At 37.3% G+C, this 25,618-nt stretch overlaps 1 protein-coding gene and 1 long non-coding RNA gene across 4 annotated transcripts in view; one reads left to right on the forward strand and one right to left on the reverse strand.

Annotated features, from left to right (window-relative positions):
• LOC147841278 (uncharacterized) overlaps nt 1–25,618 on the forward strand; it is a 159,689-nt gene that overhangs the window by 91,996 nt on the left and 42,075 nt on the right. The gene's annotated exons all lie outside the window — the stretch shown is intronic.
• Nucleotides 1–25,618, reverse strand: part of erbb2 (erb-b2 receptor tyrosine kinase 2) — an 83,857-nt gene that overhangs the window by 34,683 nt on the left and 23,556 nt on the right. For 2 of the 3 annotated variants that reach the window (XR_015503311.1, NM_200119.2), the window contains 13 exon segments: nt 25,145–25,296; nt 20,215–20,404; nt 15,897–16,025; nt 15,731–15,799; nt 13,609–13,724; nt 13,384–13,525; nt 13,151–13,279; nt 11,188–11,314; nt 7,573–7,646; nt 7,406–7,496; nt 4,300–4,502; nt 1,807–1,939; nt 709–799 (listed from right to left, as the gene is read on the reverse strand). Coding sequence is in view for 2 of the 3 variants with exons in the window: in NM_200119.2 (NP_956413.2) it covers nt 709–799; nt 1,807–1,939; nt 4,300–4,502; nt 7,406–7,496; nt 7,573–7,646; nt 11,188–11,314; nt 13,151–13,279; nt 13,384–13,525; nt 13,609–13,724; nt 15,731–15,799; nt 15,897–16,025; nt 20,215–20,404; nt 25,145–25,296 (1,646 nt within the window). In the remaining variant the exon portion in view is untranslated. 3 annotated transcript variants of the gene reach the window in all.

A 25,618-nucleotide genomic window follows, 5' to 3' on the forward strand; every position in this document is an offset into this window, starting at 1 on the left:
CATTTAAATTCATAATCTCAATAGGAAGCTTTACAATATTATATTTGTGCATATACATCAGATTAGTCAGTACTGAAGTCCAATCTGGAGCTTATCTAACAAAATAACTTACAATAATGGTTCAAAAATTAGTAGCCCAAATTTATGTTTGATAAAAATATTCAATAACATTTTTTAAAATAGCAAAAATGAAGAGAAACAAAAAATTTGTCCAATTTTGTCAATATTTCCTTGAATTTAATTGTATTATCTTTCAATTTCTAAATTTGTTTGTTGACTAAAATATGATTGTAACAAATATATCTGTATAATAAATCGGTTTTGTTTAAATGCACCAAAATACATGACCCATATTCACTGAGAATTGGATACAAATATTAATTTTCAAAATGGGCTGTACTCATTTATGCTGAGCGCTGAACTGTAACAAAAATGACATTATTAAGATGACATAAAGTCGGTTTCTCATTTTGGAGCTTTTTTAGTGCACTTTCATTATTTGTATTACCATTGTATGCAAAAAAAAGAGCAGCTTAAACATTCTGATAAACATCTCCGTTTCCGTTTTTCACCAAAAGAAAGTTGAACACGTTTTAAATAACAAACTTTGTATTTAGGGGACATCATTTAGACTACTTTAAACATCTCTAATATTTTTTTATGTATGTAATGTCGATAAATATGCAAGTGTATAAAAATGACTCTTACTGGGCCTGTACAGGAGGCAGTGCCATTGATTGGTCGACACTCGGGATGACAAGGAACACAGTTAAATCCATCCTCAAACTCCCGCACTGACCTGTTGCAAATGGTGTAGAGAAAAAGATATAATTGTTTCATTTGATAGTTTATGAAACTACACAGTAAGTAAGTGCTTTCATTCATTTTAATCAGGTTTTAAGTTACACACAATTTAACTTAATATTTTTTATCAGTTTGATTGATGTAAGTTGATATGACTAGAAAAGTTAAGTTTAAAATGCAAGACAGCAATAATATTTTTACAGTGTATGTTCTGCTGTATGGGAAGGCATGGTGTGGTTAGAACGTCGCTAGTTCGAGTCCCGGCTGGGTCGGTTGCAGTTCTGTGTAAAGTTTGCATCCCTGTGTTGTTGTGGGTTTCCTCCGGGTGCTCTGTTTTACCCCACAGTCGAAAGACATGCGCTATAGGTGAACTGGATGAACTAAATTGGCAATAGTGTATGTGTGTGAATGAGTGTGTATGGGTGTTTCCTACTACTGGGTTGCAACTGGCAGGGCATCATCTGCATAAAAATTATGCTTTATAAGTGAATAAAGAGACTAAGCCCAAAGAAAATGAATGAATTAATTAATTAATGAATGAATTCTGTTGTATGTCATTAGAAGTAACTTTCCTTCGACTTAATCTCTTATTTATCAGGGGTCGCCACAGCGGAATGAACTGCCAACTATGACAGTATATGAATGTTTTACACAGCAGATACTCTTCCAGCAGTAAACCCAGCACTAGGAAACACCCATACACGCTTGTATTCATACATACACTCATACACTACAGCCAATTTAGTTCACCCAATCCACTTATAGCGTGTGTCTTTGGATTGTGGGGGAAAACAAAGCACCCGGAGGAAACCACTCGAACCAGTGACCTTCTTGCTGTGAGGCGACAGTGCTAACCACTGAGCCACCGTGCCACCCTTATTTCATTGAAAAAGCCTTGTGCATCTAATTCAAAATGGCAATAAAATATATCATACTCAATAAAGTAAGAACAACAAAGCACAAAAGGCAAGAAAAACATGTGTTTATTCCCCTTGTACTCACCCGTGTAGGACATTACACAGCTCCACACACTCAGTTCCTCGTTTGTAATTCAGACAAGACACACATTGACTGGGTCCTGGACCCCAACAACCTGAATCCCCACACAAGGGGTCACATATTTTCCCCTCTGAAACTAAACACAGACAGAAAAAGTCTTGTTTGATTCCATGTCAAGCATGTTTTAAAATACTTCTCATTATGGGAAGCTAAAAAGTAGAAACTCTTCTCATTGAAGTTTAAAAAGGGTAAAGTATTGAGCTGAAGTCATGTCCGGTTTAAGAAATCAATATCTTCCTCTTCAGTAGGCCTGTCATGACATCTATTTTATGTTGTACGATATATTACACCAAAATATATTGCAATAAACAATATTATTGACATTTTAGGACCATTCTATGCCACTTGTTATATAATGCAAGAATTACAATATATACAAAACCAAAATAACAAATAATATTATAAATAATAGCACTTTATGTTCATGTGTTTTGTAAGCATACTGTGCAGAGTAAAATGTAGCATAGCTGCTAGTCAGAAGGGGAACCAATGAAATATTAATAACTGATCGTGTTGTGATCAATGAATTCTTTTTTTATTTTTTATGAGTATTCTTATGTCTTAAGTGTGATTCTGCATAGCAAAATAAACCCACATTCTGTAACAAGTTGTAGATTTTTGTTTTTGATTGTAGAATTGATTTAATTCTAGAAATAGAAATAAATTAATTAAATGTACTTATTATAATAATAATATAATAATTTAATTATTCAGTTAAATTCAATATTAAATTTATTATCAATTGAATTAAATGAAATATTAAATAAATTAAATGTAATGTAATATTTTATTTAATTCAATTTATAATGAATTTAATATTGAATTTAACTGAATAAGTAAACTAAATTAAAAACTATTTTATAATTTTATTTTATTTAAAGTTGTATTACTTGATGCTTGAAATATATCTTTGTATTTTACCCGAATTAAAATATATTATTTGCTTTTAAATAATCTTTTTTGCTTAACAGCTCCCACTCACACTAATGAAGCAATTTTGTTTTATGCCCGTAAAGCATAATATTTTCAGAAGTAAACCTTTAATAAATAAGAAAATGCAGTGATTAAAAGGATTTACAAAATAACTTTCAGAGATGTAGATTTGGTTTTACTTTTATTTGATTTATTTACTCAATTCAGTTATTTTATTCCTTTCTATTCCTGTTCTGTTTTTAGTTAGTCTGTGGTTAAAAAAAAAAATACCCTAAAATGTACCTTATTTTGACAAAAACACACAAAAAAAGAGATGAATATTTAGATAATAATTAAATAAACTAAAATGTCTTAAATGTCTTCTAAAATGACTTAAATTGTCCTGGAATTTTTATGCAGGTCACACATACAAACTATAAAAAATCTGCAAATTAGCTTTAATTAATATTTGTGATATGTTTTTCCCCCCAGAATTATTTTGTGCTTTTGAATTGTATTATGGAACCTTGATCTTTCTTCCAACAACGTTTAACTTTCCAAAGCAACAAAAAAGTCACTTTTATGAATATTTTTAATAGTTAAAGTGATATATTGTCTGAGTTGGTGTTGTATACGCAAAAAAAAAAAAACTTAACTATAAACCTTAACTATAAACTATAAATTGCCAGTATATTTGCTTATATTTTACAGACTTATTATTATTTATTTATTTCTTATACATTTCACAGTACTAAAATAAAAGTCAATAAAAGTCACTTTGTTACAGGGTGGTCCACTACGATATCATATTTTAAACTTTAGTTGATGTGTAATGTAGCTGTGTGAACATACACAACATCTCTGAATCTAAGACGCTCAAAGTTCAATACAAAGAGATGCATTGTCTTTTACAGTTAGCTTATCGAAGCCTACAGCGAACAAAGTTTGGGGGCTCCAAAAAAATACACCCGGGTTAATGATGTCATAAACACTTCAGGTTACGCACATACACCCCATGCAGTGAAGGGGCGTGGCCAGAGGCACTGTAATGTTATAACAGTGACATTTCCTGGTGATGTGGAGCTGATCTGCGAATCACAGTACATTATGTTTCAGAGGAACTAGGTAACATGACAGTCGTTTTTATGTTAGTTGAGTAGCTACATATAATCAAAATAAGATATATGAAAAAATAACGTGATTTTCTACAAATATAGCATGAACTCACATTGCTTTGCATCTTATAAACACAACCAAGCCTTAAAAAAACACTCTGGACTACCCCTTTAAACTGTAGACTTGAGTTTTCAACATCAAAAGTCAACAGAGCAGAGATTAAGGTCTCATAATGCAATTCAAAACCGTAAGTAAAAAGAAAACACTTGTTAATCACAAAATATGGAAACTTTTACAGGGTACTCCGGTTTTGGATGGCAGGAAAATTACAGACTAGCCCCTATAAATCACATTACGTCCCCATGACAGACCATATAAGCAGGGCTAAACATAAGAATGGATGTTTACCACATGTTTGCTGGTCTTTGTTGTTGTTGCTGATGAGGTTTGGTCCTTGTGTTGGGTGGAGCAGTGAAGTCCAGGGCAGAGAGGAGGTGTAACACAGTCTGGAGTTATTATGAATCAGCACTAAACCTCCACTGACACTCCGTAAAGAACGCAATCCCAGCGACTCGATCTGCAGAGACTGAACTCCCAACGAGAAAACACCCCTGAAATGAGAGACAGCAAAATTCATTTATTACATTCCAAAAGAAATAAAACAGCAAGAGTTAATCGTTTAGGCAGAAAAATTTAATTGATTGCTTGTGTGAACGTTCTAGCAACAAAGCTGAACCTGTGCACAATGTACTGGATAAATGTGATTTCAAGAGGTCAAACTTAGATATTGCTTGAAAAAGATGTTTACTTTAAACATTTAAAAAGGACGTATTTTAGAGCAGTAATCACAATACCGTGACACTGTGAAACTGTGATATATTTGTCCAAGGTCAATCATACCATCAGAATCTTACCGGGCCATGCCTAATACATACACAGTAGCCGCATTTCCACTATCGGGCCAGTGCGAGCCAGGGCTTTAATCGGGCCGGGCCGGGCCAATAGGCCGGGAGGTTGAGAAATGAGGTCGAAATCATGTCGCGTTTCCACTGTCGGGCTGATAGCTCACAGCGTGTCACGCAAACACCGCCCACAGAACGTCCCCAAATCAAACGTCACACAACCCGCCCACTTCAGCAGGAATGAGGCAGATAAAGCACACCATAAAATCATCACGAAACGAAACCATTAAAATGAAGACAACCGAAACAAACAAACGACATGTTACTGTACAGCAGTACATGAAATGTCTATACGCACAGACCTGTGTATTTCCATTCATTACATTTGTTTACTCGCTGACCGACTGTTGGCATTGTGCATTGCTCTCGCCACTAACGGACCCATCACAGTAAGCGCACATCCATCATATAAAGCCACAGAAATTCTCCTTTATAACTCGAAATAGCACGTCTTATTAAGTGTTTTCGGCTCAAGAAGAGCGAGTAGCCTAATAAAATATAGCCATATTTGTTGCGCTCAGCAGCTATTCACTAAAGCTCTTCATTTAAAGTTTCATTTATAAATTTAACCACATCATATAAAGACATAAACACTTGTTTGAGGATATAGAACACATTTTGTGTTTGGGCTTTCCCCCAATGCGTTTAAAGCTGCGCTGCGCAGGACTGAGTGACAGAAAAAAAGGTAGGCTAGATTCTGCATTCACTCACCCAAATAATGCTCTGTTTGAGCGATTTGATTAATTTCATCGTATCCAAATACTTTATAAATAATATTTCAAACCTTCTCCGGTGTTTATTGTTTTTAGAAAATATCTAAAATCTTTTTTTATTTCAGATAGGTCTTTGTAAAATAAAAATTAGGCTATATGTGGCTTTAAAACGGTTTGATTTATGTATTGTATATAGGCTACCTACATTGTTATAGCTAGCTTTTGTTTATTTTATTATATTATTTATTTAATACGATTTTATATATATCCGATATTTGTAATTCTTTAAATTATATTTCAATATAGCTCAGGCTATTTTATCAAGCAATGACAATATATTGTTTAAAGTCTACGAAAGTGGGCTCGTAATTTGATAAGTTTTATGTCTTTCTGTTGTATTTGTATGTGTATTATCTCAATATCTGCCCGCTTGCGGCATCAACAGAGCTGTAAAGGGAGCGCTCTTCCTCGGTCTTACACACAAATACAGGCATTTAAACGCGCATAAACACACCTTTTAAACTTGACAAAAACTCTCGAAAACCTTTACTGTCTGCTGTGTTTTTAATATGGTGTAAAGATTATTATGCGCTATTGAAACATAAAGGAGGACGCAGAAAAGAACGTCACTATAAATTAAAACTTTATTGTTTTATGCAGCACCCTTACATTTAAAAGGGAAACATAAGGGTGATCATATGCAAAAAGACCCCAGACTGTAAGGCTAGATGTTTTCTTTCCCTTATTTCTTTATTTGTTTGGCGCATGTACTCATGTGCGATCAGAAAACTGCCTGCCTCTCCTTTCACTCCGCACCGAAGCCCCAGCTGGCCCTCCTAGGCCCAAGGTATTCGGCGGGCTGAAAAAGGCCGGCCGCTGGCCCCAAGAAAGCCCCGCTTTGGCCCGATTAAGCCCCGGAAGTGACAGTGGAAACGCCACTGGCCTTGGCTCGCTCGCTTTAGGTGCGATAGTGGAAACGCGGCTAATGTTACTTTTGAATTTAACCACTCATTTATCGTAAAACTTCCTGATATGTACAGCTGAAGTCATTATTGTTAAATTATTATTAAAAATGTTTATTTCTTTTTCTAATTTTTACCAAATGATGTTTAACAGTTAAACAGTTTTTTTTTTCCACAGTATTTCGCATAATATTTTTTCTTCTGGAGAAAGTCTTGTTTGTTTTAGTTCAGCTAGAATAAAAGCAGTCAATATTATTAGCCCCCCACTTTAAGCTGTATAGAAGTGTCTTAAACAGATCTAGTAAAATATTATATACTGTCATCATGGCAAAGATAAAATAAATACAGATAAAAATCAATTATAAGATATAAGTTATTAAAACTATAATGTTTAAAAACGTGTTTAAAAATTTTCTCTCCGCTAAACAGAAATGAAAACATTAAACATGATAATTCAGGAGGGCTCATAATTCAGACTTCAACTGTATAACTCAATATGCACATTTGAGATATTTCTATTACTTTGATATACCAACATGCATCCCTACTCTTGATTTAGAGTATTTCAAGAGAGGAAAAATGACCGACGCTTGCACAGATTAACTAAGTGCATTCCTTTCTCACAGTCCGTTTGGTTAGAAATGGCCTGCAGGTTTGAAAGCAAAGGAAACTGATCATAGAGCAGGTGTACAGGATAATCATTAACCTTTACAACTAACAGGAAACTGCAGCTTTGATAAGTCAAACCAGACATCAGACAAACAAGAACGTGGGTAAATAGTCTAAAACCCGTTTAAAAGGCTAAAGTGTGAAACAGGAAATGAGAAACAAAAGAAGAGAAGAAAAACAAAAGAACAGAGCATTTACTTGCACTTACTTGTAAAGCATTCGTCCTCTGATCACCTTCAGGTTTTCAAAAACACTCAGATCAAGCAAGTTTTCTGACCATGCATCTATGTACAGATATCCTGAAATACATTTTAAAGATTTTAGACCACTTCAATATATTTGTATACATCAGTCTAAATGAACCGTGATCTTCACCTGTGATTTCTTCTATCGTCTTCAACTTCTCCAGATCGCTGGGTTGCAGGCCGGATGAATTGGTGTCTGTATTTCTAAATGGGCAACATTTTATGATTTAATAAAATTAATATTCAAATAAAAGTTAGTTGAATATTCACCCTTAAAGCTTTATAAACTCATATGAGTGTAGTTGATACTTTTTAAAGAAGGTTACAGGCTGTCAAACCTTTGAAGAGGCAAAAATAGTACCATAAAATATCCTTCAAGCATATACATAAGTCTGTAAATAAAGCAGATGTTCAGAAAACAATGTTCAGGTGTTTACTTTACATGGAAATAAAATAATGACCCATTCAATATGATTTAAGAGCTACAACACAATTTTTCACTGAATTTAAGACTTGTTTAAAAGTGTTTTTGAACGTTAAGATATTTTAGGACCCCACGGACATCCTGCAATCTTCACTACCTAGGAAATAAACTAATATCGTCAGCAATAAAACAATAAATACTGTTGTTGGCACAACCAAGGAAGCCTCTTTCCTACATTAAAAAATCCCTTTTGCCTCAAAGCGTGCAAATGAGTGCACAGTGTGTGCGAGTAATGTGTGTGACGCAATCTGCACACAGGCACTGCTAGAAAACATTTATAACGAATCATTTTGATGACAGATTTTGCATCGGGCATTTCAGAATGACTAAAACAACATTTGAAATGGTGTGCAATGAGATTAGTACGCAAGTGTTTACTCCAGTTCTTTAATCACATGATTTGTGTGTGTGTGTGTGTGTGTGTGTGTTGCACACCCAGAAAGTTATTCTGTTTTATGCACATTTTAAGATATTATATGCCTCTTGGGGAGGCGTCACGGTGGCACAATGGGTAGCACAATCGCCTGACAGCAAAAACACTGCTGGCCCCGGCTGGTTCAAGTTGGCATTTCTGTGTGGAGTTTGCATGTTTTCCCCATGTTCGGGTGGGTTTCCTCCAGGTGCTCCTGTTTCCCCCACATGTCCAAAGACATGCGCTATAGGTGAATTGAATAAGTTAAATTGGCCGTAGTGTATGAGTGTGAATGCACAAGTGTTTAGGTGTTTCTCAGTGTTGGGTTGAGGCTGAAAGGGCATCCTCTGCGTAGAACATGTGCTGGATAAGTTGGCGGGTTATTCTGCCGTGGTGACCCCTAATAAATAAAACTAAGACTAAGAATAAGACTAATGCCTAGTTCAGACTGCGTGATTTTAGCCCCGATTTTGGCTCACCGACAGGTTTTGAGAAATCGCCGACAAATGCCTGAAATCACAGGCAAATCGCTGCTCGTGCACGTGAGTGATAATCACACAGTATGAACGATCAAAGATGCGATCTGAGAGAATCGCCGATGAGTCGCCGATGCCTGTGAGATATTTGGCATGCTAAATATCTGGAGCTGTCGGCGATTCAAATCATGCCGTGTGAATTGAGTTTTGACTGAAAATAACATCAGCGATCGCCTACAGCCAATGAGAGAGCAGCTTTCACTTGTGTGTGTGTGTATGTGTACATGCTGCAGGCCAGCGGGAGGCTGGGGGAGAAGTTAAAAGCGCTCATTTTCGGTTTATTTGGACCCACGAAATGGAGGGGAAACTAGTTGAGGTTTGACAGGACTCAGGAGCAATCGTGTCTGTTTGACGTTTCATACAGAAAGAATTTAGTTTATTATCAACGTTGAGGAGAAATGGCTAATTGTCTTTAAACCCAGGTGAGCAAATATGGACATTTTCTACCCCATTAAAGGCTTCTTTCTCATTATGTAGTAAATAACAAAAGATATACTACGTGTTTTTGGCTGAGAGACGTAGTTTGGACGAAGTTGTCGGCGATTCTTCCTATAGTAAAGTCATGCAATGTGAATGTCCCCGTCGCCGATCCATCTTGCAGTGTAAACAAAGCAGCGACGAAACGCTAGCCCAGATAGTCATGCAGTGTGAAAACATCTGTGACAGGACTTGTTTGAAAATCATGCAGTCTGAACTCGGCATAAGACGAAAAGAACAAGATGATGATATGCCTCTTGGCATTTTCAATATCCCTGCACTTGCATAAAAATAAGTGTACAGAGTTATTGGCAGACCCACAGGGAACCCACAGATTTCCAATCTATTTCTTTACTTATATAAATGTGTGTAAATCTGTATTTATTTAGACCTTATAGTATGTTCAGTAACATAATTGAATCATATGCTAATGTTAAGATCATGTATAATAACTACTTTTGTAAAGTAATTATTTCGGTCTATTAGAGGATCTATTATACGAGAGTGACTTTGTTTGCCATGCAAGCCGTTCTGATTGAATAAAGATTGTAAAGCTAAAATAAGATTAGTAGGGGTGTCAAAATGAACTGTTTCTTTGGTGCGCCGCGATGCAGACGTAGACAATTTAGTATCGGTTCAGTATTAATCATAACCGGTTATTGTTTACTGACATCATTTATCTCATATGCACCACTTAAAATTCAGAAACTGCACAACTTCACTGCGTGTGTGTTTGCTGGATCAGTCTTTCACTGACACTTACAGCTGAAGCCCCTAATAACTGCGATTAAGAGAATGAAAGTACTCTATTTCTCTCTCTCTCTCTCTCTCTCTCTCTCTCTTTCTCTCACTCACAGTGGGCCATTTGACCTGCTGGGCTGACTCTTCCTCTCCTCTCAGCTGTTTTACAGCGATACTTCTGGATACAGACACAAGCCTGCAAAGTTTTCTCCACCGTGTCTATCATGGATCAGCTGTGATCGCTTATCAGTGTTACTTATCTGTGATGAGCACAGCGCGCAAGAGCCAACCGCAGCCTTTTTTTGAGGGTGTGACCAATCAAAGGGGTGTAAGAGAACTAGACAAGGATCAGAAAGCGACTGGGATATTTATATATGTTTATATTAATTGCTATAAATGCTTGTGTTGTTTAAAGGTACAGTTTATATATCTGACTGTTTATATTAAATGACAAAATTGCATTACAAGTAGTATATAAATATAAATATATTCATACATTTTAATACAAAAAATGCTGCTGTGAAGAAAATATTAAACTGTGCATGGAAAGTATCGTCAATGCACCGTGATGCACCGAGATATCGAATTGAACCGAATCGATGGCATGATAATCGTAACTGAACCGAACTGTGAGACCAGTGCAGGTTCACAGCTCTAAAAATTAGGTTATTTGTTATTTTATGTGTTGGGTCAGCTACTATGCTCTAAAAATCACTCCACATAAATCTGCTGATTTATTTTTCACAAAATTTCCTGTAGAAATAGCAAAAAAGGTCTGCAGATTCTGTATGGTCCTGATTAATGACACTAAAAGTACTTGGTTCAGAATGACTTTTTTGTTTTAGTTTTAAGTTTTAGAGTTGAAACAAAGGGAAAACAAAAATATCAACTGAACAATGTCTTAACTTTCAGCCGGTTATATCATATATTATATCACATAATTCTGCTCACATATCAGCTAAATCACTTGCACAATGTCTTTTGAAGCAAAATGGTCATATCTTTTTATTTTGAGTTTTACAGATGCAATCAGACAAGCGATGTGAGGATCACTGATGACAATACTGTACATTTTGGGTGGACAACAAGGCTTACCCTTTGAAGGAGTCTGAAAGAAAAGCCAAACTGCCGTAGATCTTCTCGCAGCCGGTGAACATGCCGATGTTGGTTGAATTCACCACTGAAACTCCCTGCAGGTTTCCCATTCCCAGACCATAACACACTAGCACACAGAACATGCATGAGTTAATGCTACTATAAACAAGGACAAACTGTTAATAATTTTTTTAATTAATTATGTTTTGAATGTTATACCTGCTGGGGCGTTCACACCAGAAATCCCAATATTTTCACATAGTTTACTCGCTAATTCGCATGTGAATTTCACTTCACAACAGACTAAGGGTGTAACGGTACATTAGAGTCACAGTTTGGTACATACCCCAGTTTGAGGGTCAAGGTTCGGTACGGTAGAGTACAACAGGAATAATAACTAATCTCCAGTGTTAGCTTTTTTTGTTAATTTTGAACAGGCAGACGTGTTTTGTCACGATCAGATACAGAACTAAAGAGCTTCTTGTGAAACACAGGTACAAAATAAACAGAGCAATGAAAAATAAAGCTTTATAATTTAGAAAATGTGTATTAAACTATCAAATATTAAACTTAGTCCTCTCCAAAAACAATGGAAATACAATAATTGTCTATTAAATTTAAGATTTAGTACGGTTTAAAACTAAAAATCTCTGAAAATGCAGCACTATGTCCATCCATAACAGCAGGTGCAGCGGACAACAACTGTTATGTGTGTGTAGAGAAGACACACACTCACTCACTCACTCACTCACTCACTCACTCACTCACTCACTCACTCACTCACTCACAAACAATACACTTAACAATATCTTATATTATAGGCGACGCAGTGGCGCAGTAGGTGGCGCAGTGCTGTCGCTTCACAGCAAGAAGGTCGCTGGTTCGAGCCTCAGCTGGGTCAGTTGGCGTTTCTGTGTGGAGTTCTCTCTGCGTTCGCGTGGGTTTCCTCCAGCTGCTCCGGTTTCCCCCACGAATCCAAAGACATGCGGTACAAGTGAATTGGGTAGACTAAATTGTCCTTAGCGTATGTGTGTGTTTGAATGTTTCCCATAGGTGGGTTGCAGCTGGATGAGCATTCGCTGCGTGAATACATATGCTGGATAAGTTGGCGGTTCATTCCGCTGTGGCAACCCCAGATTAATAAAGGGACTAAGCTGACAAGAAAATGAATGAATGAGTGAATGAATGAATGTTTCTTAAATATATGAAGCTAGATTAGTCTCAATAACAACCATTGTACGCGTCATCCAATTCCCATTCGTGAAACCAAACTCGCAATCTACAAAAACAATTTACGTTCACGAAAGAAAAATACATATTCATAAAATACATTTCACAAACATAAACATTTTTTACATGTTATAGATTTCTAAAAGGTGTTTTGCATTTTTATGAATATGTATTTTTATTTTGTGACTGTGAATTAATTATTATTGAAACTGATCTAGCTCCATTAAAATCCACAGCATGTAAGAATAAATTCATATGATCATGGATAATATATATTTAAAAATAAATTATTGTTTAATAACATTAAAATTGAAAAAGGATATTTTATATTCCTTCATTCATTCATTAATTTTTCTTTGGCTTATTCCCTTATTCATCAGGGGTTGCCACAGCGGAATGAACCGCCAACAATTCCAGCATATGTTTTATGCAGCGGATGCCCTTCCAGCTCCAACCCAGTACTGGGAAACACCAATACGCACTCGCATTCACACACTAAAGCTAGTTTTGTTCAACTTATGGCGCATGTCTTTGGACTTGTGGGGGAAACCAGAGCACCCGGAAGAAACCCATTCAAACACGGGGAGAACATGCAAACTCCACACAGAAATTATAACTGCCACAGTTGGGACTTGAACCAGCAACCTTTTTGCTCTGAGGTGACAGTGCTGACAACTGAGCCACCGTGCCGACCCAATATTTTCTATGTTAAAATTAATTATTAAATACAGACCTTTTGGACACTCTCCTTCACACTTTTCACATTTCTGTGTTTCTTGGCCGTCTGGCTCCACAGATATGACTTCCTTGTTGGCTTTGGGACAGACCATTGTGCATGCCACTTCCATTGCCAGGTAGTTATCTAAAGAAATATGAAGTATTGATTATTTAATATGTGCACAGAGAAAGTAAAAGCAAGGCTTCAGGCATGATATCTGATATCATGATAGCAGTCTCTAAACATACGGGGACACTGTTTAACACAGGTGGCTCCGAAGCTGAACTTTTTGTCTTTGTTGGGTTTGGACTGGAAGGTGATTGGGTCGTAGATAGTGGGCGGTGGACAGCTGTCTTTACACGTCCCGCTGTCATTGAAGTGTCGACAGGCCTATAGATGCGGGAAAAAAATGCTGAGGTTTTTTGCGTGTCTGTTGAATATGCATGATAGAAATTCAAGATTGATGTTTTTACCAGACAATCGGAGTCTTTGGGCCCAGTACAACCAGCAGCACACTGGACATGGCAGCAGTCACTGGGTTTCGGGCCCTTACAGCGCGAACAGCCAGATGAGCAGTTCACAGACGTCACTGTAGAGGGTTGGACAAGATTCACAACTTAAAAACTGTGTCGAAAGTGTCATTTTAGTGGTCTAGGTGTAAATTCTAAAGTGCATAGCGCAAAAGCATTAAGGGTGTGTCCGAATCTACTTTTGCTATTTTTAGGATGGAAAAATAAGCTTTGCGCCCGAGCGCATGGTCTTACAGGGTTGTGCTTATTCTCTTAATGGGTTATGGGTGTGTTTTGAGCATAATGTACATTAAACCAATCTCATCACTCATTCCCTTTTGCGTCACGCCATGGTACATTTGCTATTTACATGGGGGACTTTGCAAGTGGAAAACCTGAATGCTTCACTAGCGAGAAAACAGACCATCTGCAGCGCAAGCATAAAGAACGAGTCTCCTCCATTCAGCTTTATTCTTTACTGTACTCCTTTACTTTGATGGATAAGGAAACCACTGAAGACATTCATTAGCCTACATATTTAATTTTGTTTGTTAAGTGCAAAGATTTGTTTAAAAACTATTTCTAAATTCAGTTCTAATTTCCATCAAACTAATAAATTAACAATAATCATAACCAAATAAGTTATATCCAAACACACTTGCTATGCCCCATATTGTGATGTATACCGTTATTAAAACTAAAATAATATGCATATAATAAATAATACTACAAATAATAACATGATACACATGCAAATTGTGATGAATAAACTGAAAAAGCCCCCCCGAGATAAGCTTTTTGCTGGTCAACAGCCTGGTCTATTTCAGTTCCTCAAAATAGCAAAGCGCCAACAATGCACTTTAACACACCTTCTTTATAGATCGATACACCCATGAGTCCACAGAGTGGCACAAATGGATTTGCTATTTAAACAATGTGACGAAAAACATGAAAATAAGGGATGCATTGGTATGAAAATAGCAACAAATCATGCCAAACACATCTCGTCCCTTATTGCGCCAGGTGTATAAAAGGGCCCTATTGTCTAAGCAAAAAGGAAAGACTTTGAGTAAAACAGGTCAACATTTCAGCCATGTGGACTCTTTGTGTTGGATTAACAATATATATTTATCATTTTTAACATTACTGATGAGGGTTCTTTCTTAAAAGTCAGTCCTTTAATCTATACTGTTCTGTGATTTTGCGTGAACTTCACTAAATATCACTTGATTCATTACTGCTTCCAATTCTAAAATGATTTTAACATCAAAACCAAATCTCTAGCTTAACAATTGAATTTATTTGGACCTTTATTAATATTATGTAGGGCTGGGCAATTAATCGAAAAGTAATCGAAATCGACATTCAGAACCAATAATCCATCTAATTTTCCAGTTTTTTCAGTTACTTTCCCTACCGCATATGGAGTCATGTGACCTAGCTCTGTTTACATTACTGCGTCGAGCACAGCATATGGTCTGGCGCAGGCTTCACACGATCGAATACCCTTCACCGTGACTGACGCTGAAGCTGACCTCTCAAAAACTAACTGCATGTCACGGCGACACAGCACAAGCTCTGTGATTGGTCAGCTTGGGAGCGTTTACAAGTGTGGGCGGCGCAAAGAGGGCAAAAGAATAAAATAGATAAATAAAAGAATCGTTCATTAATCGTAATCGAGTTAAAAGTTCAATTAATCAAGATTTTGATTTTAGGCCAAACCGCCCAGCCCTAAAATTATGTTAATATTATTAATTTTATTGTGTAATTTTTTGCCTTAATTTATGTTTTTTTTACTACACATTTGAAGTAAAATGACTGCTTAAAATGACATATAATTTAATATTCAATCTAAAATATTTAAGTGATAAATTATATAATAGGAAAACAATACCACTAAATAATTAAGTGTATAAATTATAACTTTGTGGAAGAAGGTCTGGTAAATTTAATAATTTATTGATTGTAAATTATATAAACCTAATGAGATGCACAGAAATTCTAAAAGAAAAATCTCTAAAAGAAAGTCTTGATTTAATTAAACTCTATTATAAAAAGGCCAATATACTGTATCAATCACACTCACATGTTTGGCAGTCCTGATCTTTTTCTCCCCAACATCCACCAGATTTACAAGCTGAAGAGCAGCGAGGACCTGAAAAAAGATCAATGTTATTGGGCAGTAATTTTACATAGTAAGATGTCAATTGTACAGTGAGATGCATGCCAGCATATTCTTCTATATAACTTACAGTTTTTTGGAATGTCTTGCAGGTGCAGTGGTTTGTTTTGAACTTTACTAACTGTGTCTTCCCAGTTAATGTTCCGAGGAAAGCAAAGCTGGGGATTTCCCCAAATATAAACCCCACCAAGCAGGATTTCTGTCAAACACAGACAACAGCATTTCTCACAGGGTTCCAAACTCATTTTATAGGAAACACTCATACACAAGAGAAATATTTGAGCAATTACATATTGTGTACACAAAAATCAAAATCCACAAAACCAGGCATAAGGGTCAGTTTTTGGAAACTGAGATTTATGCATCATATATCTGAAAGCCATATAAATACACTTTCAAGAGTTCACACTTAGATATTGCTTGACAACTGTAAGCAGGTTTGGCATGCTGTCCCGGGAGAGAACCCTGAGCTCGGCGATAGTTGAGCCCAGGGCTCCCGCCAGGTCCATAGAGCATGTAAGGGGAGTACGAGATCAGGTGGTTCTCGAGAGCTCCCCTTTTTAAAAGGAGGAGAAAGGGGGTGGATGGGGGGTTTCTTCGGAAAACGAAGGTAAGGGAGTAATATCTAGCTAGGCTATTTATAGTAAGTTGGGATAGATCTGATTGGCTAACTAATGAGTGTAGATAGGCGGCCAGCTGCGGTCATTTATATCACGTGCTCCTCTCGAAATTAGTTTAAAAACTTCACTTCTATTCATGTGTGGTTTGTTAGGTCGAGGGATGAATGTTTGAATATCAGCAATCTGAATTTGAAAAAAACTTTAAATATGGAGAAAAACACCTTTAAAGTTGTCTAAATTAAGTTCTTCGCAAAGCATATTACTAAACCAGATTTTAACCTGTGCATGTGTATTAGGGTTGTAGCGATATCATTAATTCATATTACGATACTATACCAGCTGAAGTATCGTGATACCAAGTAGTATTGCGTTACTTTAATTCATAACTCAAATCTATGAAATAAGGAAAATTGTCAGAAATACTATATTTTAGATGTTGTAATGAGCCTACTTGAACTGAATTCATAATTCCCTTACTGTTGAAAAAAAGTATTTGCACACCAATTCACCTAAAATGCATTAGTTGTTTATTTTGTAGATAACTGACCAACGAAAAAAATACATTAAAATAAAGATACAAATTATACTGTATGAAATTCGTTACAAAAAGAGTAAAGTAGGCTAAATGAAGTGGTCAAAAATTGTTTCAATGTTTCCTGTTGCTCTTTTGTTTTTGTTTTTCAGACTTATGAGGTAGGAATCAAAAGTAATTCAGAATATCATTCTTAGCTGTTGCAGCTACTAAATCATATTAACAAGAACAGAAATGAACTGATTCAGATGCACGTTTAAACTGAAGCGTCAGAAAACGTGCAATAGGCTACCTCAAAAGATGCTCTGAAATTCCTGCTCCCTGTCAAGGACACCTGTTGAACTCTACAGGCTCACACACATACACAGTTTCGAATAGACAATCACTGTATATCCCCTAATCCAACGCCTTCGTTTGCTTTCGCCCACTGGAGGGGGTAGGCGGGTCTCTGACCAGCGCCTCCATTGCTGCAGGACCAGATGGCTGCCCTCCCTCATCGGACTATATCCACACCCCCCTGTTTCCATCCCCTGTAGCAATGTTGTGTCTTGTCTTGGGCTTTTTTCTTCCTGGTCTCACATTGCTCTAATTCAAGAGCAAGGTGAGAGGAAGTTTTTTTGCCTCTCTCTCCTGAAATGTATCTTATTTCCTGCTCTAAATGCTACCTCCTGTGACCGGTCTTCCCTGGGAAATTGTGATGTTTGTGTACGGTAGGGGGAGGGGTTCAATTTCACTATAGGAAAGTGTATGTGACAAATAAAGGCCTGATTTGATTTGAATTCCACACAGTTTTGCAACCGTAAAGTGCTCTGCAGACCATTCAAATAAAATAGTCTATTGTTGCACAAGCGTGTGTGCATTTTAGTGGCTTTTCCACATGCAACATTATGTTATGTAGATAGACTGTTAATGACGATACTACCGTTTACAAACTAAAGTGGCAACACCAGTATTTTGGAGCCACAGTATCACGATACTACCATAGTACTGGTAAATCGAGCAACCCTAATGTGTACAGTATGAAATTTCCTTGATATCTTCATGGAACATGATCTTTGCTTAATATTTCAATGATTTTTGGGACCAAATAAAAATTGATACTTTTGACTCATATAACGTATTTTTGGCTATTCCCACAAATATACTCATGCAACATAAGACAAGACTAAACTTGTAAGTTTTATTACTTTGGCCAGAGTTAAACTACTATGTGCCAAAAAAATGGCTAATATATGTGAATTAACTAAAATAGGCATATTATTTTGGTTTAAACTCAAGGTTATTTTTTAAGAGGGGAGCGGTTCATAAAGGTGCAGTAACATTTATAATTGCCTTATAATTGTTCCAAAACAATTTGACAAATGACTGTCCATGACTTTTCCATGACCTTTTTCAGACATTAATCATTACTGCACAAGGCATGTTTGAAAAATCATTCTGCAACTGGACTGATCATTATATGTGTAAGTGTTCTCTAAAAAAACAAGCTGACCATCCGCTTGTTAAGTGGTGACGTGTTTGTGACGTATGTAATACTGTTTCCGGGTCCAAGCCACCACTCATTTGAGTGGAGAAATCATTTGTTTATGATCACGTTTTATTCCTATCACACATTAAAGTTAATTTTATATAAAATCATTGTGTACACAACAATCTCTGGGCTTGCTGCATAAAAAATACCAAAAATGTAACAATTTATAAAAAAATTAATCACTTTCTGGCCATCGGATATTAGGCATGGACATATATATTGCGATTGTGATTTTCGGAAGCCTTAAATCGCTTTGTAAATGTTTATTATTTCCATTTCATGAGTCTCCCCATTCAGTTGAATAGTGCACTTGGACCCGGTAGCCGCTTTGCGTGACATCACACTTAACAAGCGGATAAACTACAAGCGATCAGAAGACTATCTGAGTATTAAGAAATGAAATTATTTTATACACTATATGACAAAAAAATCTTGTTGCCTATCCAAGTTTTAGAAACATCAACTAATAACTTCTAGTTTGATAATAGAAGTGGCTTATATGAATGACAAAGGCCTCTAGATTATGCTTATTTGATGCTTATTTTAACCTTGATTTTTTATTATTTAGTTAGGACAGTAAGGTCTGACTTTATTTGGACAAAAGTCTTGTCACTTAACAGAAATAATGTAAAGTATGGAATATAAAGTCATGGTGCTTTGGAAAAAGAATTAATATTGTGTATGACTCCTATGAGCTTGGAGGACTGCATCCATACATCTCTACAATGACTCAATGACTAATAAATAAAGCTATCTGAAATAGCAAAGAAAGCGTTCTTGCAGTACTCCCAGAGTTCATCAAGATTCTTTGGATTCATCTTCAGTGCCTCCTCCATCTTACCCCAGACATGCTCAATAATGTTCTTGTCTGGTGACTTGGTTGGCCAATCATGGAGCACCTTGACCTTCCTTTCTTTCAGGAACTTTGATGTAGAGGCTGAAGTATGAGAGAGAGCGCTATCCTGCTGAAGAATTTGCCCCCTACTGTGGTTTGTAATGTAATGGGCAGCACAAATGTCTTGATACCTCAGGCTGTTGATGTTACCATCCCCTCTGCAGATCTCTCACATGCCTTCATACTAAATGTAACCCCAAGCCAGGATTTTTCCTTCAACAAACTTGACTGATTTCTGTGAGAATTTTAGGTCCATGCAGGTTCCAATCGGTCTTCTGCAGTATTTGTGATGATTGGGATGCAGTTCAACAGATGATTACTCAGAAAAATCTACCTTCTGCCACTTTTCCAAATGATCAACTAGAAGTCAAGTTATTATTTGTTGCTCTTACAACTGGGAACAACAACAAGACTTTGGTCAGGTGGTGTATTGTAACATTTGCCACCCAATGAATCCCACAGGCGATTAAAGTATATAAGTATATACAGGCTGATGTTATCTGATGTTGTCACTTGACACAAACCTGTTTGACTTTCTTGCTTCTGTTGAACACAAAAGAAGTTACTTTAAAAAACGTTGGAAACCGCTAACCATTGCTGTCCCTAGTATTTGTTTTCTTACTATGGAAGTCATTGGTTACCGGTTTCCAACATTATCCTAACTAGCATACTTTGTGCTCAACAGAAAAAGGAAACTCATAAAGGTTTGGATCCACTTGATGGTAAGTAAACATTTGACATTTTTGGGTGAACTCTTCCGTTAAATTAACACAATTTACATCTTTTTTAAATTCGTATATGTACTCTTACCTGTTAGACTCCTGAGGCGAAGTTCTCTCAGGCCGAGTCCAGCCTGACTGCTGTTGCTGTTGTTGTGTACAGCGAGAGCATAGTTGGATTTATAAAGCTGACTGCCTCGTATAATCCGCAGATTGTCCAGTGGAAGGGAGCGGACGGAGACGTGAGCTATCAGCACATACCCCTGAACCTCTACTATCTCCTACACACAAACACAACACCAGCACATTTTTTTCATATTTAGAATTATAGCAATATTTGGATCTCATTATAAGAGGATAACTAAATTAGCAGTTCAGTAATTTTTATCAGTTACTCTTGAAGCATCCTAAATTACTGTGAAAGCCCTACTTTAAGTAGTACGCTATGATAGGAAGCTAAACATTATTTAAAAATTTAATCCACAGCCATGCCAAATGGTCCTGCACTGTAAAATGGCCCGTTTCCACTAAGTGGTGCGGTACGGTTTGGTAGGGTTTTTTGCTTTTATGGCCGTTTCCACAGTCAAAAGGCGTACCGAACCGTAACGTACCACTTTTTCGGCACCCTTTCGAAAGGGTACCAAACACAAGAAAGGGTACCAAAAGGCGAAGACAGGCAGCTGAAAGCTATTGGTTTACAGAGATTCGTCATTCGCTTACGCAACAAGCCAGAATGAAAATAATTGAGCAACCATGTTTAAAATACACACAGAGCCGAGAGTTAACAGCGGAATTATATATACATATAATAACGAGCCATGGTCGACCCGGGCTCAAACAAACCTTGTCGTTGTCTTGATGAACAGCCACAAATCCAAAAAGAGCAGATTTACCCTGTGTCCCTTAGTTTTTTACGAGCCAGTCTGAAGCGCGAGCGGTTTCGCTTTCTTGTTTGTGCTCGCCGTGCGTCTAAATCTGAAATAACAAACTTCTTGAGCTGATGATAATAATGTGCGCTTGATTATTGACGTGCTTCTGAAACCCGATCCTGTCAGACACTGACAAACTCAAGAGTGAAGCGCGAAAAAAAACAAAGGAGAAGCTGGAAACAAGGAGCACATTATTTCTTCAGCAAACGTGAACAAACTGCCATGTTTAAAGGGTCACGAAACACCAAAACACATTTTTTGAGCTGTTGACAGTCGTATACGTGTCCCACACTGCTAAAAACACTATTAGGCCCACTATATTTCACTAAAAAGTGTAAATTGGTGGTTTTTGCGTTATTTCAAGCAAATTCGTACTTCCTGTTTGAAACTAATTTTTGAAGCTGCGTCACGGTCATGATATAATAGCATGTATTCCAGCGTGCAGACTGGACGTCTGTGCCAGAGTGTGTCTTATTACGTCTCACAGTGTGTTGCATTAATGCATGAGTAAGGCTTGGTTCAAACCAATCAGCGCGCTCTATTGTGCAACTTCATTAATATTCATTACTATCACCGTGTTTACACCACAGAGACGCCACGTTGTGTTGGCAAAACAAGCGTGAAGTGTTGCTTTTATAGTTTGCTGCCATTAAGTTTCGTTTTCATTTTCTCTCTGTGAGAGCTCATCTGGATCACGTGTGGATTAACAGTGTATGCGACGCTCGACAACAATAACTTACGTGTCTAAGGAGGAACATTGTTTACCTGAGAGCTGTTCTCATCTGCAAACGCTGAGATCCGGATTCGCTTGTAGTCTCCTCTTCATAAAGACGCGGCTCTAGTTGCTGGTGATTGTCCTGTCTCTACAGATTTGGTAAGTGAGCGACCAGTGCTCTTTGTTTATTCAGTTTGTTCGTATCGAATAAAGTTAACTATTGCACTGAGTGCAAACATGTTAGCACCGCATTTTGTGACCGGAATAACACACGCAGCTTTCTGACGCTACCTGCCGTGTGCATCTAAGTTTCCGGGAAATGCGGATTTTTTTTTTCTCTCATTCGCCGTGCGGTATTAAACATTGCATGAAAAATACACGCTTAGAGCAGATCCTCGAATCAAATATCTCGTTTGTCGCGAGGGGCATGAATGAATTCCCTGAATGAAAGAGCCAAACTGCAGTTAAAGTCCAACATTTAATAATTTGGCAAATATTTCGACTACAGATGTCCATGTAGGTTAAACACCATCCCTTTCTCCTGTGTGTATTTTGACTGAAACTCGCGCGTGCCCAAATAGACACTCCCACACCCTCCCACTTTAGTTCCTCCGACACTCCCCCCTAAACAGAGCTGGACACGCCCACTTTTCGAACTTTTTCCAAAGTAGAGGTGTGAAAACACCCTGCTGAAACGAGGGGGTTTCATGGCCCTTTAGCTATTATCATCACCTTTTGGACTGATATGAATTAGAATGATGGAATGACTCTCTAACAGAGGCTACATGAGCTGCAGAAGATTAAAGACAGATGAGAGGTTTGCACTGACTTTGGGCTATATTTTTTGTTGTTTTTTAACTTAAATAATGACTAAATGTCTGCTGTGTGTAGTTCTTTTGTAATTGAAAATATATCAGAGACTGTAAGGGTCTGTATGTGTTCATATATGTTGCATTTATTGATTTATTTTATATAATTTCAGACATTACAGTTACAGTAGGCTATTTCGCACTGTCATTGATCTGCAGTTATAATCAAATCATGTTCATAGAAAAGTTAGTATTAAACGTTTATACACAAGTATTTATGCGTATAAAGCATCTGTTTTGTGAGAAGTGCTTCTCATGTGATATGTGAACAACCTGTATAGCTTTACTGTAGTCATTTTCTCGGTATGACAGACAGTTTTAGTCGACGACATTTTCGCTCGAGAAATTGTCTACATTAAAGCTGCACAGGTCGTTCACTTATCATATGAGAAGCACTAAAACAGAGGCTTTATACGCATAAATACTTGTGTATAAATGTTTATTACTAACTTTTCTATGAACATGAGTTGTTTATGACTGCAGATCAATGACAGTGCGAAATAGCCTACTGTTATTATACAGTAATGTACCGTCTGTAATTATATAAAACAAATCAATAAATGCAACATATATGAACACATACAGCCCCTTAGAGTCTTCGATATGTTACCAACTACAGAAGAACTACACACAGCATATGTATAGTCCTTATTTAGGTTCAAAAACAACACAAAATATAGCCATCAGTCAGTGAAAACCTCTCATCTGTGTCTGTAATCTTCAGCAGCACATGTAGCCTCTGTTAGAGAGTCATTCCATCATCCCAGTTCATAATAGTCCAAAAGGTGATGATAATAGTCAAACATGGCAGTTTGTTCACGTTTGCTGAAGAAACAATGTGCTCCTTTTTTCTGGCTTCTCCTTTGTTTTTTCGCGCTTCACTTTCGAGTTTGTCAGTGTCTGACAGGATCGGGTTTCAGAAGCACGTCAATAATCAAGCGCACATTATTATCATCAGCTCAAGAAGTTTGCTATTTCAGATTTAGACGCGCGACGAGCACAAGCAAGAAAGCGAAACCGCTCGCGCTTCAGACTGGCTCGTAAAATGCTAAGGGACACAGGGTAAATCTGCTTTTCTTTTTGGATTTGTGGCTGTTCATCAAGACAACGACAAGGTTTGTTTGAGCCCGGGTCGACCATGGCTCGTTATTATATGTATATATATTTACTAGGGACGTAACGGTATTGTAAATACCGTCATACCGCAATATTAATTTTTTTCGATATTACCGTAGTCGCATGACTCGGTAAAACTATAGGTCTTCTGAGAAAATTTGCTCAGGCGAATGAAGCGAACGGGAGGTAGCGAAAACTACAATTCCCATCAGCCCATGCTTGACCATCATCCCTTGCGGTCTGTTGTCGCTACAGATCCAGTAATGCGGAAATGGAGTGTGCTGCTAGAAGCGGGGATGAAAAAGAGCTGGAAAACTCTAAAGCGGGTGTTGTCGCCGCGCGCATACTGAATAGCGGTGTTGTCGCACGAGTTCTTATCAGCTGTGTTGTCGCGCGCGTACTGAATAGCGGTGTTGCGCGTACTGAATAGCGGTGTTGTCCCGCGAGTTCTTATCAGCTGTGTTGTCGCGCGCGTACTGAATAGCGGTGTTGTCAGCACACTGTTCAGATTGATGCAGACATGAGACCTCTATCTCACTCATGATTTGTCCTCTCAAGTGGGGGAAAGACAATGCACAACGTTACCCACTGCTGTCAACCTGGGCCAAGTCATATCTCTCTTGTCCCAGAAACCTCAGTCCCAAATGAGAGGGTTTTTTTCTGTTGCAGGGGACATTGTAAATGCCCAGAGATACCAGCTTTTACCAGATTATATTTATATGATAATTTTCCTTTAAACCCATCTCTATCTAAGTGAGTGAGTGATTAAATGTTGAATGTGATGAGTTTTCAACAATACTAAATTGAAACTTTATTTTTTTTACATGGTTTAATATTTTTTTGTTATTAAAATTGAAGTTCCTGTTTCAAAGCTTACAGATAGATGGCTAATTTGTATGTCATTGACACTTTTGGCACTTTTTTGGAGTATTTTCATAAGTTTTGTTTTTTCCTGTAAATGATTCAATAAATACCGTACCGTGACATTCATACCAAGGTATTACCGTACCGTGAAATTCTGATACCGTTACATCCCTAATATTTACACAGTAAAAGATCTCTCGGCTGAGTATTTTAAACATGGCGGCTCCTTTTTTTTATTGGCTTGTTGCGTAAGCGAATGGCGTGTCTCTGTAAACCAATAGCGTTGAGCTGCATGTCTTGCTCCGCCTATTGGTACCCTTTCTCGTGTTTGGTACCCTTCAAAAGAGTGCAGAAAAAGTGGAAATGGGCTGCTAATACTCCATTGAAAGTTAATTTACATGCAGTTGTGAAGTTGCCTACTGTAAGGGACAAAAAGCATAACTGAGATGTCTTTTCAGCAGCAGAGCAAAAGTGCACCCAATACAGAGCGGACACACACACAAACACACACACATGAAAGCCCCGTACCTGCAGAAAAGAGAGGTCTGGATTGCCCTGCAGGTGTGTAATCTCCAGGTTACCATGAACCACCTGACAGCCTGTGTAGAGCAGCCTAAGCATTTCATAATGATTTTCCAGACTGGAGGGTAAAGCCAGTTTCATATCGGTCCCGAGACATACTGAAACAAAACAGATGCACAAATGGTTTAAACTCTATGAATTAATTCAGTTTGTGTCTATTAAAGAGACATAAATGTAAATAAGGTAAACAGTAGGGGTGCATCATTACAGTACAATTTCCAAGTACCAATTTGAACACATTATTAATGAGCCAAATTGCTGATTCATTCTTTTAATAGTTTGATTATTTGATTAGTGAGTTGCAGTCCTGTTTCCCAGATGGACAAGTGAAGTAAACACACAGTAAACAGGTCCTTATAATACATCCTGCTCCATGTTAACTAAATTTTTTAATGACTGCTAATTATATATACAAGCAAT

This window comes from Danio rerio, chromosome 12, assembly GCF_052040795.2.
Source record: "Danio rerio strain M-AB ecotype USA chromosome 12, GRCz13ab, whole genome shotgun sequence".
NCBI lineage: Eukaryota > Metazoa > Chordata > Actinopteri > Cypriniformes > Danionidae > Danio > Danio rerio.